The sequence below is a fragment of the Thamnophis sirtalis genome, unplaced genomic scaffold (genome assembly GCF_051295495.1).
Source record: "Thamnophis sirtalis isolate CommonGarterSnake01/CBP01778 unplaced genomic scaffold, rThaSir2_p1.2 scaffold_9, whole genome shotgun sequence".
In the NCBI taxonomy this organism is placed as follows: Eukaryota; Metazoa; Chordata; class Lepidosauria; order Squamata; family Natricidae; genus Thamnophis; species Thamnophis sirtalis.
In genome coordinates this window covers 70,466,619-70,482,261 of record NW_028261389.1, presented here as the reverse complement: position 1 = coordinate 70,482,261, position 15,643 = coordinate 70,466,619, and the positions used below count along the sequence as shown (strand labels likewise).

Sequence of the window (15,643 nt, the reverse complement as noted above, 5' to 3'; positions counted from 1 at the left end):
CGTTAGGTTAAGGGTTAGGTTTAGGGTTACGTTTAGGGTTAGGTTAAGGGTTAGGCTTAGGGTTAGGTTTAGGGTTAGGTTTGGGGGGGTTAGGGTAAGGTTTTTGCGTTAATTTTAAATTTACCGCTCACAGCGTGCCGTTTTCGTCGCACTGTGATGACGTCACGTATGCGCTTTCGTCGAGCGCGCTTTAGTCTACCGCGGATTTGTGGTGGAACCATCTCCATCCACTGCTTCTTTAATCTGCACTTTGAATTCAGAGCTGTTTGAAACAAATCTCATCTTCTGGTCAGGTAAGAAGAAATATTGATAGTCTCATTTAATTTTTATAATCAAAGTTTCTACAATGTTGCCATAGCGTTCATTTTTCCTACCATTAGAGGGCAACTGCAAAATTCAGAATTACTAGATGACAGTCAGATATAAAGAAAATCTTGCCGGCATCTTGTGGTCATTTTAGGACTTGCAGTCCAACAAACTGAACCTGACCTTGAAGGCTAAGAACTTGGGATAATAGAGCTGGAAGGGACCTTGGAGGTCTTCTAGTCCAACCCCCTGCTCAAGTCGGAGACCCCATGCCATGACAGGCAAATGGCTATCCAATCTCTTCTTTAAAATCTCCAGTGATGGAGCACCTGCAAACTTCTAGCGACAATAGCAATAGCAGTTAGACTTATATACCGCTTCATAGGGCTTTCAGCCCTCTCTAAGCGGTTTACAGAGTCAGCATATCGCCGCCCCCCCCCCATCTGGGTCCTCATTTCACCCACCTCGGAAGGATGGAAGGCTGAGTCAACCTTGAGCCGGTGAGATTTGAACCGCTGAACTGCAGATAACAGTCAGCTGAAGTGGCCTGCAGTACTGCACCCTAACCACTGCGCCACCTTGGCTCCAAGCCATTGCAATGATTAATTCTTCTTACTGACGGGACATTTCTCCTTAATTCTCTCTTTAATGATCTTCCACCTCTTACTTTTTTTCCTGTCCTCAGGTGCTTTAGAGAATAGATCGATCCACTCGTCTCTGTGACAGCCCCTCGGATATTGTGAACACTGCTATTATGTCACCCTGGGTCTTTCTCTTTGCTAGACTAGACATTCCCACAACAGTCCATCACAGAGTTTCGCTTCCAGATCCGTAATCATCTTTGTTGCTCTTTTCTGCACTCTTTCTAATCTCAACATCTTTTTTTGCATTTGGTGACCAAAACTGGATGCAGTATTCCAGGCCTGGTCTTACCAGTGCAAAATAAAGAAGGACTAGGGGTGACATGTTAGCAGTGTCCCAATATCTCAGGGGCTGCCACAAAGAAGAGGGAGTCCAGCTATTCTCCAAAGCACCTGAGGGCAGGACAAGAAGCCATGGCTGGAAACTAATCAAGGAGAGAAGCAACCTAGAATTAAGGAGGAATTTCCTGACAGTTAGAACAATTCATCAGTGGAACAACTTGCCTCCAGAAGTTGTAAATGCTCCAACACTAGAAGTTTTTAAGATGAGATTGGATAACCATTTGTCTGAAGCAGTACAAGGCTTACTGAGTAAAGGGTTGGACTAGAAGACCTCCAAGTTGTTATTCTGTTCTCCAACTATTCTATTCTATTCTATTCCATTCCATTCCATACCATTCCATTCCATTCTATTCTAATTCTATTCTATTCTCACTTCATGTGACCTTGAAACTATACGTCTGTTGATGCAGCCTAGGATGCAGCCTGTAGATTTTCTGGGAAGAAATATGGACCCAGATGTAGAACTAACCGCGTTGACTCCATACACCCCCCCTGAAGTTCGAACCTGCTTTCTTATATAACAGCAGAAAGCTATCTGATTGGTAAGTGACAAATTGGTCTTTTTAAACGGCACTAAAGGACATCTGTCACACTTAAATGGGAAACAATTTCATCTGGACTTTTTTGGGAAGACAGATTGGTTTTGGAAATTGGACTTATTATATTTAGACAACAATTGATAAGAGATAATTTTAAGGAATAAACAGAGATATTTCATCCAGGATGAATCGGTGCTAATTCTTGGGATGATTTGGGATAGTTAAGAAGCAGTTATAAATTTTCTACAAGTTGATTAAAATAACAGTTTGTTAACAGAAGGTTTGAAATTTTAATCGTGTCTTTTTAAATTATTATTATTCTTCCTGTTAACTATTTTGTCATTAATATAGTAGTTAGATGACAGGTTAATGATTTTTAATTACAATTAGTAGTTTAGAGGTTTGAAATGTTTGGAGTCTGTTTTACAAGGGGTGGGAAACTAATATTGTAATATATTAATCAACATTCAATTGGGGGGATAATATGTCTATATGTATTAATTTTTAATCCACTTTTTAAATGTTTTATATTTTTTCTTTGTCTCTGTAAAACAAGGTTGGTGTTTTGTATTTTAACTTTTTTTAATAAAATAAAAGTAGACAGGGAAAGAAAAGGAAATTTCTCCTTGTTCTAGGTTTGATATCTCATTGATCCATTTCCCTCCATTACGTCTTGTCCTGCCCTCATGTGCTTTGAGAACAGGTTGACTCTCTCTTCTCTGTGGCAACCTTTCAAATATTGGAAGACTGCTATCATGTAATCATCATGTCCTTTTGCCAAGCTACTTTTTACCTACCTTAAAAGAAAAAGGGACTTCTAAAAAACTGAATCAGCAACTGAAGACAGAACTTGCTACTTGTTTCTTTCGACCAAGGACAGCTGCCACTCCGTCTCCAGCAAGGCTCTGGAAGCAATAGAAAAACTAAGATTTCAAAGCAAAGAAAAAAAGAGGATAATCATTCTTCAGTCAAAACAATAGCTGAGCTTACACATGGGACTTAAACCAGCCTTAATTTGTTTGGATGGATGTAATGCAGTCTATAACAGGGACGCAGTGGCTCAGTGGCTAAGACGCTGAGCTTGTCAATCAGAAAGGTCGGCAGTTCGGCGGTTCGAATCCCTAGCACCGCGTGACGGAGTGAGCTCCCGTCACCTCTCCCAGCTTCTGCCAACCTAGCAGTTCGAAAGCATATAAAAATCCAAGTAGAAAAATAGGAACCACCTTTGGGGGGAAGGTAACAGCGTTCCATGCACCTTCGGCATTTAGTCATACCAGCCACATGACCACGGAGACGTTTTCGGACAGCGCTGGCTCTTCGGCTTTGAAACGAAGATGAGCACCGCCCCTTAGAGCAAGGAACGACTAGCACATATGTACGAGGGGAATCTTTACCTTTATCTTTAATGCAGTCTACAAACTGTGGTTTACAGCTGGGTAAATGTGCCCAAAGGTTTGGTCAAAACAGTCAAGATGACCTATTTCTTGTCCCTCAACCTAGATGGGGAAAGTCCCGAAATCGTTGACAGTTTCACCTGGTTACCCAAGAAAGAAAAATAAAAGAAAATCCCCCCTTTCCTTGCTCCATCCGTGTGACTTTGTCAAAGGAGGGAGTGAAGAAGAGGGGCGAGAAGTTTCCCCAAGATAGGGGAGGCGGCCTTGGTGGCTCTGGCTTCAGTGAAATGCCAGCTGCTTCTAATCTGGAGCAGAAAAGTTCTGGCAGAAGTTGCCTGGGCACCAGATGGCAGCTGCTTTCTTTGCAGATGTCCCTGTTGTTGTTGACAGGGATATGTGTGTGGGGGGGGGGGGGAGCTGGAAGAAGAACTTCTGAAGGGAGAGGGAAGGCCGAGGTGGCGCAGTGGTTAAATGCAGCACTGCAGGCTACTTCAGCTGACTGCAGTTCTGCAGTTCGGCTGTTCAAATCTCACCAGCTCAGGGTTGACTCAGCCTTCCATCCTTCCGAGGTGGGTGAAATGAGGACCCGGATTGTTGTTGGGGGCAATATGCTGACTCTGTAAACCGCTTAGAGAGGGCTTAAAGCCCTATGAAGCGGTATATAAGTCTAACTGCTATTGCTATTGCTATTAAGGGTCCCCACTGACTCTGGGGCTCAGCCAGTTGGAAGAAGCCATAGACCGGCCGCTCAAGGTTGACCCTTCTGAGGTCTATAAAATGAGGACCCAGATTGTTGTGGGCAACAGGCTGGCTCTGTTAACCGCTTAGAGAGGGCTGTAAAAGCACTGTGAAGCGGTATATAAATCTAAGTGCATTGCTAGATAGCTCCCTCCTTTCTTCTTCTTCTGGGGGGTTTACTAAATCTGGAACTGCACACACTCAAAACTGTGGTAGACTTTAGGAGAATCCTTCCCATACAACCACCTCTTACAATACTAGGCAACGCAGTATCAACAGTAGAGATCTTCATATTTCTAGGTTCTACCATATCTCAAGCCTAAAATGGACACCTCAGAGGAAAGTAATTAGAATGGCAACAAACCTATTCCAACCCAAAAGCATGCCAAAATTTGATGTATTCTTGCATGAATATTATTTAATTGGTATATTAATATTAGAGTTGGGATTTTCACTGAGCCAGAAATCCGTCCATGTATGCTTTCTGTATATTAGAACTGATCCCTGAAAAAACAAGGATCCTATTACTTGCTAAATCTCACTTGGGTCGAATTATAGCTTTTACATGAATGCCCATTGCTAAATTTGAAAGTGACTTACTTTCGACATGTAATAGTAATTAATGCATGGTAGGTTCTCATAGATACCATTCAAAGAAAGTTATTTAATGGCATATAAAGTTGTTTGAAAGTACATAAAGGAATATCAATAAAAAGAGTTCTTAAATAAACAACAGAGTTAAAAGGATCCTATTCAAATTTCTCTTACTCTAAATATCCAAGAAATGCTAAACCATTTGTTTATCTCCTCTTTCATTTATCTTTTTGAGATGCTTCCGACAAGTCAAAGGGAAAGCCAGATTCGCTTAACAACCATGGTATTAACTTAACAACAGCAACGATTCCCTTAGCAACTGTGGCAAGAGGGGTTGCAGAACGGGGGCACTTAAAAAAACTCCCTTAACAAAAGGAAGAATCTGATTATTATAAAGTACGGGAGTTATTTTATCATTGGTTAGAAAATGAATAGGGACAAAAAGTATGAAATCCAATAATTTAGGAAGAGGAATGTTATAACAGGAGACACCTTAAGTTGTGATGTTAAAATAAGAACAGATGTATATAAGGAATTTGGTGGTAAGCTGTAACTATCATGGCACAAACAAAATTACCTCCCATAGACCGATCAGATCTCACAGGTTAGGTCTCCTCCGGATTCCATCCGCCAGCCAATGTCGGCTGGCGACCCCCCTGGGGGAGAGCCTTCTCTGTTGCAGCTCTAGCCCTCTGGAATGATCTCCCTGTCGAGATCCGGACCCTGATGACCCTCCCGGCTTTCCGCAAAGCCATCAAGTCCTGGCTGCTCCAGCAGGCCGGCGGGCCTGTGAAACATCCAGCCCCGCAGAAATTGTGAATGTTGCGGTTTTGTTTTTAAAGTGTTGTCTTTGTCTAGTCTTCCCCCTTCCCTTGTCTATTGTGAGCCGCCTGGAGTCCTTCGGGAGTGGGCGGCATACAAGACAAATAAATACAATACAATACAATACAATACAATACAATACAATACAATACAATACAATACAATACAATACAATACAAGAGCCAAGGTGGTGCAGTGGTTAAATGCAGCACTGCAGGCTACTGCTAGATCAGCAGTTCAGCGGTTCAAATCTCACCGGCTCAGGGTTGAATCATCCTTCCGAGGTGGGTAAAATGAGGACCCAGATTGTTGGGGGCAATATGCTGACTCTCTGTAAACCGCTTAGAGAGGGCTGAAAGCCCTATGAAGCGGTATATAAGTCTACTGCTATTGCTATTAAAAATACAATACAATACAAATACAAAAATTTGTACTCAGAGGACACACTGATTGATGAATGATGAAATGTTTGTTTTAAAAGAAAAAAAAATTAAAATAAATTTACAAAAAAAACCTCCCTTAACAAATGTGTCACTTAGCAACATAAATTTTGGGCTCAACTGCAGTCGTAAACTGAGGACTAACTGTATCGCAGAGCGGGACAAGAGATAACTAAGGAGCCCAAGATCGCCGAAGGCAGGACAATCCACCCGGCTTCCCATAAGGGGCCGGAGGGACAATCCTCCCTCCCGAGGACTCGCTCACCAGCGCCGCGGGGCCAGCCAGCTTTCCACGCCGGGCCGCCCTCCAGTCCCGCATCCCCTCCAGGGCGCCCGGCAAGGCAGAGTCACCTAAGGGTGTCCGCCCGGCAGGGCTCTCCAAGCGCGCACCGACGCCGTCCACTCACTCACCCGCCGCGCCCGGGGCTCAGAGCGCCTCGCCTGGCCTCGCTTCACCTCGCCGCCCGCTACTTCCGAAGGTCGGCGGCCTGACCGGCTTCAGCTGTCCGAGGGGGGGAAGGTGGCAGGAAGGCCGGGCGGAGCGCAACCCTGGCCGGCCCTCCGCCGACTCCGCCCTGCCTGGCTGGAGAAGCGCCCAGGCGGAGAGAGAGCCCAGAGGGCGACAGCGCCGGTGGAGCTACGGTAGTTACAGCCTTCTCCGCGGAAAGGCCGTGAAGCAGCGCAGCCTCCTTCCAGAGATGCTCCGGAGGGAAGGAAGCGAAGCCGGCGCTGGACCAGCCGCGGGCTCCCGAGCCGCGCGGAAGGCAGAGGCGGGCTGGATCTCCTCTTGGTGTCCGTCCAGTTCCATTCGAGGGACTTCATGCGCGGAGATAGCAGCTTTGCGCGCTGCTCCCTGTGGCTTTCTTCCGGGATAGACTTCCCAGGGATTTCCTGGTGGTCTCCCATCCATGAAATGGCACCAGTTGGACCGCCAGCTGTTGACCGCTGATCTAGAAAACAATAGCCTGCTGCCAGCTGAATAGAAAGAAATTAGACAAAAACCAGAAGAAGCTGTTGGAAGATCAGGCTCTATTTGATAAAATGGTTTTGGAAAATTTTCTCAGCGGTATGAGAATAGTACGAAGCAATTGGATTACACAAGACTTGCTTGGGAAACATTGCAGGGAGGAATCACATCAAGAAATACTATATGTGTCCAAGATAAGGAGCTTGTGTGGAAAAACAAGCTTGTGATAAGGGATGGTGAACAAATTGACAGAGATAAAATCAACAGGAATAATTCAGGGGAAGACCCTCTCACCATTAATATTCATAACATCACTAACTCCGTAATCCATAATCTATATACCGTATTTTTCCAAGTATAAAACACATCTTTTTCCCTCAAAAAAGGGGGTGAAAATCTGGGTGCATCTTATACACTGAATACAGCATTTTTGGCCTCCTGAAACCCTGTCTCCTTCACCATAATGGCCGTGCATAGCCTTTAGGAGGCTTGTAGAGTGCTCCTGGGTGCTGGGGAGGGCAAAAATAGTTTCCTGCCCCCAGCCCACAGGAGCACTCTACAAGCCTCCTAAAGGCTATGCATGCCCTCTTTTTGATGAAAAACAGGTCCATTTTTGCAAAAACAGGATGTTTTTGGGCGGTCTGCAGAGTGCAAAAACTTTTTTTTAAATTTGCCTCTCCAAAATCTTGGTGTATCTTATACTCTGGTGCATTTTATACTCCGAAAAATACGGTATATAAAAACAGGTGTGTGTGCGTGTGTGTGTGTGTTTGTATGTTCCAGCATAACTCTGGAACGCCTTGAGCAATTTCTACCAATCTTGGTACACAGATGACTTACTCGCTGATAACAAATACTGTGGGGGTAAGACACCCCTAACACACTTCAGTGTGTGTGTTCTGTTAAGATACAGCCTGTTGTGCCAAACTGGCTTCTTCTGTACAGCGCAGTGGAGTTGCTATGGTAATGGCTTAATGGTATTCCACAAGGGGGCTCCCTCTGGTAAGGGGGAAAAATCCAATGTTAGAAATTATGTTTAGTCTGGACATTTCTCTCCTATAAATAAATACCCAAGCAACACCAGGTTATCAGTTAGTTTTGAATAAAAGATGACGTGGATATCTGCTATCCAGACAAAAAGGAGCTCAATTAAGCTTTCTCACCTCTTCTCTACGGATGACCCCAAACTGTCTGGAACATCTCAATTAGAAATCGAATCGCTACTTCATGCGGTCAAAATTTATAGCGATGACATGACATGGATTTTCAGCTAGGTAAGCATGGATCACTGGACAGAAGAAACCTTGAATGAGAGGAAGAGGTGAATGCAAGAAAATGGTCCCATAAAAGAAATTTGAGTCCTGGGGCAGAAACATAACTTGAAAAAGTAACTCAGACTTGACCCTGTCTAGTTCTCTTGAATGTAAAAACAGAGAGGGTTAGAGGCACAGTCAAAATCGTAAGATTCTGTTATTGTAAATTAGTAATAAAAATAATACTAGTATTTACTATTAGACTTTGGTGCTCTCTGTAAATCTCTTAGAGGTGTGTGTAAAGCATTGAAAAGTGATATATAAATCTAAGTCAGGGGCAGAGGTGGTATTCAGCAGGTTCTGAGCAGTTCTGGAGAAACGGTAATGGAAATTTTGACTAGTTCGGAGAACAGGTAAATACCATCTCTGACTGGCCCCACCCACATCTATTCTCTGCCTCCTCCCAGCTGATATGGAGGGAATGTAGATTTTGCAGTCTGGAGTGTGGTGGGAATGGAGATTTTATAGAATCCTTCTCCTGCCCCATCCACCAAGCCTCACCACACCCACCAAGCCATGCCCACAGAACCGGTAGTAAAAATGTTTGAATCCCACCACCGGTCAGGGGTCACAAATTCATGATCCGTGGGCCAGATGCGTCATGCCCTAACCACACCCACCCCTGGTTTAGCGAAAGGGAAAAAAGTTATGATACGTCACGTGACAATGTGTTGTCACGAGTTTGACACACCTGGTCTAAGTAAATAAGTGCTATTGCTATCTTCAGCTCTTTCATTTCCTCAAAATCTTTCAATCCAACCCAGGGACAGGTTCCGGCATTGGTACCGGTATGCTTCTCGCATGTTGCGCAGGTGTGCACAGTTCACTGTATATTTTTCTGCACATGTGCGAAGACCCATGAAAACCTGGCAACAGTAGCGGAGACCAAGGAACTGGTTCGCGGGCATGGCCAGCCTGTGTCACTGCCAGTTCTGCGGCCCAGGCCAAATTACCACTACTGGTTTGCCTGAACCAGTGCGAACCGGTAGAAACCCACCTCTGATCCAACCTATCAATTTTAAGACTGACTTATTACTAGTATAAAATAGTTACGGAAAGTTAATTTTAGTGACAATGACATTACATACATGAGGACCAGTGGTGGGTTCCTAGTGGTTTGGACTGGTTCGGCTGAGCTGGTAGTGTTTTGGCGGCCTGGGTCACTGGAACTGGCAGCGACCCAGGCCTGCTACGCCCCCGAACCAGGTCTCCGGTCTCCACTGGGGTTGCCGGTATGTTTTTTATTAGGTTTTCATGGTCTTTGCGCATGCGCGAATTCACACATGCGTAGTACAATTTTTATTTTACCCACCCCTGATGAGGACATCATTACATCCATGATTCACTTGTCTTCCCTGTGGATTCATATGTCCGGGGACATAATGGGAAGACCAAAAAAAAAAAAAAAAAGACAACACAGCACAATCGAAGCACAACACACAACATTGCATGGTCAGAGGTCTCCTCCGAAGACTACCTTGCTTCCAATCCTTATGTTCTTTGATTTTCTTCTATGATTTTGGAAGAAAAGCAGAAGGAGAAGTCCTAGAGAAGGTTGACTTAGGGTACAATGTGAGCTCCCACTCCAGTCCTTCTTTTGCACTTCTGCATGCAGAAGGTCGAAATTAAAAGTTTAGAATCAGGCCAACATCTGTAACTCCAGCAGTATGTTGTAGCCTCCACTAGATAAAAAGGAGAAAAAGGAGAAATGGCTATTTCTCACCTTTTTTTCTTTCCATCCTTTCAATATTTTTCCCTATTGAGGATTTCATTCTGGGATTCCTCTATGGCATGATATGTCAAAGGATGACTCAGCCTTCCATAGGTCAGTAAAATGAGGATCTGTGAGATCCATGAATATGAGCCTTTTCCTTAATAGACTATACTTCTCATTCCTCTGGAATAAGTTGCATCAGGAATAACAATAATAAATAAAAAGGAGGGGGATGTTTCTTAACTTTGCAGTATAATCTGTTCTCTCAGCCAAGTTCTAACTGGTCCCAATCCTGATTAGCTATTTTCAGTGAAAGTTAGTTAGAAACAGCCAATACCTATGACAGTATTAGGGGTAAAGATGATGTTTAGGAAAAGACCATGACCCTGGAAGAAAGACGGAAAGTGACATAATTCTCCTCAACGCAACCAACTTTTTGGGAGGGGACAGAATTAGGAATTATGCAGGGGTAGGTTGCTGCTGGTTTTACTACTGGTTTACAACGCGTGTGTGCGCACTGTTCAATGTTAATTGTTCTTCGCGTACATGCAGAGCAATTTACAGTGAACTTCGCATGCACAGTCACTAAAAACCAAAATGGCGGCAGCCCAGCGGTGGCAAGGGAACCGGTTTGGGGGCGTGGCAGGCCTGGGTCGCTGCCGGTTCTGCGACCCAGGCCAGAATTCCACTACCGGTTCGGCTAAACCGGCCTGAATCAGGAGTAACCCATCTCTGGAGTTATGCATAGTGTATAAAATTATGTATATTGCATTATTGTATGAGACAATATTTCTCAACCTTGGCAAGTTTAAGTTGTGTTGATCCATGTTGATTGAGGAATTCTGGAAGTTGAAGTCCAACCTCCAATTTGCTGAGATTAAGAAGTACAAATACACAATATAAAACATCATGTAAATATGACCTATCTGTTAGCATTCCCATTTCCGAAATATTTAATAATGTTCCCTTTTGTTGAAATTACACGGGCAAAGCTGAGAGGGTCTAAAAATGGAGACTGATGGCTGTTTTGGTCACAGTTTTTCCATCTCTATCCTCTTCAGCACCATCCATACACCCAACTTAAAAAAGAAATTAGATTTTTTTATCCTGCCTTTGTTAAATAACTCAAGGCGGCAAACATACCTAACATTTCTACCTCCTCCATTTTTCCCACAACAGCCCTGCGAAATGAACTGGGCTGCAGTTCTTGTCAAATAAATAACTAAATAGCATAGGTTGAAAGGAATATATATTTATGTGTGTGTTGTATTTGTGCTGATAAATAAATAAAGGGAGACTCTAGTATAGATCTATTTCAAGCTATTTAGCTCTCATCAGCTAGCCATACCCTTACTGGGATTAGAACCTGTGCTGTATTGCATCTTAGGCAGATGTGTTAATCACTAAACCACAGGGTTCTTCTCCTTATCAGCTGAGCCAGGGAATAGGTATGTATTTAGAGTCACAACCCCTGGTATGCCCAAATATGGGAGGAAGTTTACTGCTTCCATTCTCTGTCTATCGGCTCGTCACAAGATATATATAGAGCAGGCCAAGAAGTCATCAACACAAAATCTCAAAATAGGTTTTCAGTTATTTAATTCAGGCATTGGGATTGTGTTCGTCTTCCTTCTCCAATAATTTTGTACAATGTGAGGTTTGAACGTTTTGCCTTCTACGTGAGAACATCTGGAAATACATTCCTGAGGACAGACATTAATGTGGAGCGCCTAGAACAAACAAATGCTTCTAAATACCAAAGATATGAAATTGGGGCGGTAAATGCCATCGCACACATTATGAAGTCAAAGTCAAGTCTTGATTTGGCTTGACATTATGAAGCCATGGGACAAGTTACTGAATTGCTTTCATTTACAAATTACACCATTCTATACAGGCTGATGTCATGTTCCGCATAACCATGGCTTCTACGCAGCACCTTTGATGAAAGTCTGCCAACTTAATCAGCCTCTGGGCTTCACAGAGATATTCTTTGAAGAGAAATATTGAAAAAAGGACTCTGGGAAGTGTATAGATATTGCCCACTAGGAATTGGCCAAATAAGGAAACACGCTAATTTTAGCTATGTCTGATGGAATCCATGACAATATCTTTACCCAAAATAGTTATCAAAAATAGGTAATTCATGTCATATTTGCAATGGAGTGCCTCCCCTACAGACACCCATAATTAAATATGGTCTTGCTTTACTTTTGTAGAACGTTTGTAGCAGGGGTGGGTTTCTCGCCCTGTCCCAACCGGTTCGGTTGGAACAGGGCCGGCGGTGTCCTCGTGCACGCGCGCGGTGCCCGCATGTGTACTAGCGTCTGCGTGACGCTCCAGCTGCTCCTGGATGATCACGCAGGCGCTGTATGCGTCCTGCGCATGCATGAAAGCTCAGAACTCGTCAAAACCGGGTAAGGACCGCGGGCAGGCGGGCGCGCCCTTCGCCGTTCCCGGAAGTTACTTACTTCCGGGTTCGGCGACCAACCGGTTCACAGGGACCGCCGCGAACCGGTTGAAACCCACCCCTGGTTTGTAGGCAATTAGGAACTTGGTTAGGCCCAGTTGTATGCAGACTTCTTTCATATTTTATATGTCAGCCAACCAAGCTTTGTCACCCTAGTACAGGGGTTAGCAAACTGCGGCTCTGGGGCTCTTTCCTCCCTCTGCTGCGGCTCCGTCACCGGCCGGCGCCACAATTTTGAGAGGAGCTTCCAGGGGGGGGGGGGGGAAGAGAAGCACAGTGCGCAAGGAGAGGACTCTATGGCAAGGGGAGGGATTTCCAGTTGTCTCCACAATTGATAGGGCTTTCGGTTATGGCAGGTAGAGGAAAAAGTACACCGCACTAGGAGGAGACTCTATGATGGGGGGAACTGACCTTCCGGTCAGCTCCAGAATTGAACAAGGGGCTTCCGGTTAGGACCTTTGTGGCTCCCGGTGTTTTCTTTTTTTGTGGGAAACGGATCCAAATGGCTCTTTGAGTGTTTAAGTATGCCCTAGTACATTTGAAACAAGGGCAATACTGATAATAGTTATCTTAAAAATAATTTGCTGGATCCAGGGTTACCACTGCAGAGAAAGGATTCAAAATATGCATCTAGAATATGATGTGTTTGAAGTTAATGCACGTAGAATCTGAAGAATTGTGTAGGAGAAATTGCAAATGTTTTGTTTTATTCAATGCGGCTTTCATTCTTTACCAGTTTATTCCTTGACTGGGGGAGGGCCCTGTAGAACCTCCTTTGATTTCCAAGCAAATTCTGCTCTTCCTCCATATCTACAATCTTTTTCAATCCAGAAGAAAGGAAGTTTCTACTTCTTATTAGAAAGTACAGCTGCTACAATTAGTGCAATTAGAAGGACAGCTCCTCCCACAGAGACCAAAATAGTAATTATAATCATGCCTCCTGCCCGTTCAAACATTGTATCGGCTGATTCATAGTTGGTCACTGGAACACAAAGAAATGCAGGGTTAAGAAGCAAACATTCCAAGAAGTATCAAAACAAACTCTAATTTAGATCCTTGCTATGTCTGTAAATTACGTAGGGGTGGGCTGCTGGGGATCCAAAGGGGTTCGGGAGAACTTCTAGCTAAGATTGTGTACAGTTCGGAGAACCCCCAAATCCCACTCCTGGCTGGCCCCGCCCACTCTACCCCATCCCTTCCAGGAGCCCCCATGCATATGCAACAAGTCAAAGCTTTGTAAGACCACGAGGTGCCAGTATTTCCAGGATGCAGAATATACAGGGCGGGGCATAACCTTTTCCTAGGGGGTCACAGCAAGATCGACAGCAGTTTACAACTTCCGCGACACCTCATTTTAAAGCCCATAAAAAACTGAATTGAATGAGCTATTAAATGTTACATTTGCTTTAAGAATGGCTGGAAAATTCGATTCGGAAGAACAAAGCTCCTTGCATGCGTGCAAATGCGACTCAGCAATTGTTAAAGGAAAACAATGTCGAATTTTGGGGCAATGACGTCTGGCCGGGAAATTCGCCAGATCTCAATCCGGCAGAGAACATTGGGGCCATAATTAAGGATGAAGTGGAAGCTCTGATGATTCAGGAGCAAGGTCAAAATCGATATTCGGTTGAAACTTTGAGAATGAATTTGGAAACTGTGTTGAAAAATCTGGAAAATCGAACGGAACTGTTTGAAGATTTGTTGTGTTCTTATCCACCTCGTTTGAATGCTGTTCGAAGGGCTAATGGTGGTCATACTGACTATTAAATCGTGTCAATAAACTCAGTTTTTGATGGGCTTTCGAATGGTGTATGAATTATTTGTGTTGTTATTACAAGTGTTGCTGTGACCCCCTAGGAAAAGGTTATGCCCCGCCCTGTAGAAGACCAACACAGACCTTGGAGGTCTTCCAGGGGGGTTGGATTAGAAAAAGGTCACCACTGGCCCATGATCTATTCACAACCGGGCCATGGGCTGCACATGCACAGCTCAATTTGCGTGAGTGACAGGACTGGTGCATATGCGTATGCAGCTTGACTTGCAGTCAAACTGTGTATGCATGCGCTTGTGCGCATGGCCCGATTCCCCTCTCCCCCTCCCCCAGCCAAGCTGCCAAGCTGCTAAGCTGCTCTTGGATTGATTGATTTTATTTTATTTGATTATTATTTGATTATTATTTTTTATTATTTTATTTTATTGGTATTTTATTATTATTTTATTTTATTATTGTTTTGTTTTATTTTATTTTGTTTTGTTTTGTTTTATTTTATTTTATTTTATTTTACTTGTTTTATTTTATTGTTTTGTTTTGTTTTGTTTTTTTATTATTTTATTAATTATTTTATTATTTTATTTATTTTTTTATTTTTTATTTTTTATTTTTTTATTTTTTTATTTTATTATTATTATTTTATTATTTTATTATTATTATTATTTTATTATTTTATTTTTATTATTTTATTATTTATTTTATTATTTTATTATTTTATTATTTTATTATTTTATTATTTTATTATTTTATTATTTTATTATTTTATTATTTTATTATTTTATTATTTTATTATTTTATTATTTTATTATTTTATTATTTTATTATTTTATTATTTTATTATTTTATTATTTTATTATTTTATTATTTATTTTATTATTTTATTATTTATTTTATTATTTTATTATTTATTTTATTATTTTATTATTTATTTTATTATTTTATTATTTATTTTATTTTATTTTATTATTTTTATTCATTTATTTTATATTTTATTTATTTTATTACTGTATTTTTATTTTTATTTTCTTTTATTATTTTTTTCTTTTATTTTATGCTATATTTTATTATTTTATTTTATTTTTTATTTTTTACTGTATTTTATTTTTTACTATATTATTTATTATTTTTAGTGTAATTTTTAATAATTTTATTTCATTTTTATTTTATATTATTTATTTTATAATATTTATTTTATATTATTTATTTTATATTATTTATTTTATATTATTTATTATTTGTTATTTGTTATTTGTTATTTATTATTTATTATTTATTATTTATTATTTATTATTTATTATTTATTATTTATTATTTATTATTTATTATTTATTATTTATTATTTATTATTTATTATTTATTATTTATTATTTATTATTTATTATTTATTATTTATTATTTATTATTTATTATTTATTATTTATTATTTATTATTTATTATTTATTATTTATTATTTATTATTTATTATTTATTATTTATTATTTTATTTTTTATTTTTTATTTACTGCCCATATTACCTCCCCTCTCCCCCACCAGCCAAGCTGCTATGGATTCATTATTTATTTATGTAAATTCATTCATTTATTTATTTACA

At 41.2% G+C, this 15,643-nt stretch overlaps 1 protein-coding gene across 1 annotated transcript in view; it reads right to left on the bottom strand.

The window, feature by feature from the left end:
- Nucleotides 1-12,970: 12,970 nt before the first annotated feature.
- The window catches only part of LOC148044178 (uncharacterized), a 10,055-nt gene continuing 7,382 nt past the window's right edge, over nt 12,971-15,643 (bottom strand). Inside the window, exon 5 of the mRNA XM_087723051.1 lies at nt 12,971-13,262. Coding sequence (XP_087579177.1) covers nt 13,126-13,262 — 137 coding nt within the window. The 3' untranslated portion in view covers nt 12,971-13,125. The remainder of the gene's footprint in view (nt 13,263-15,643) is intronic.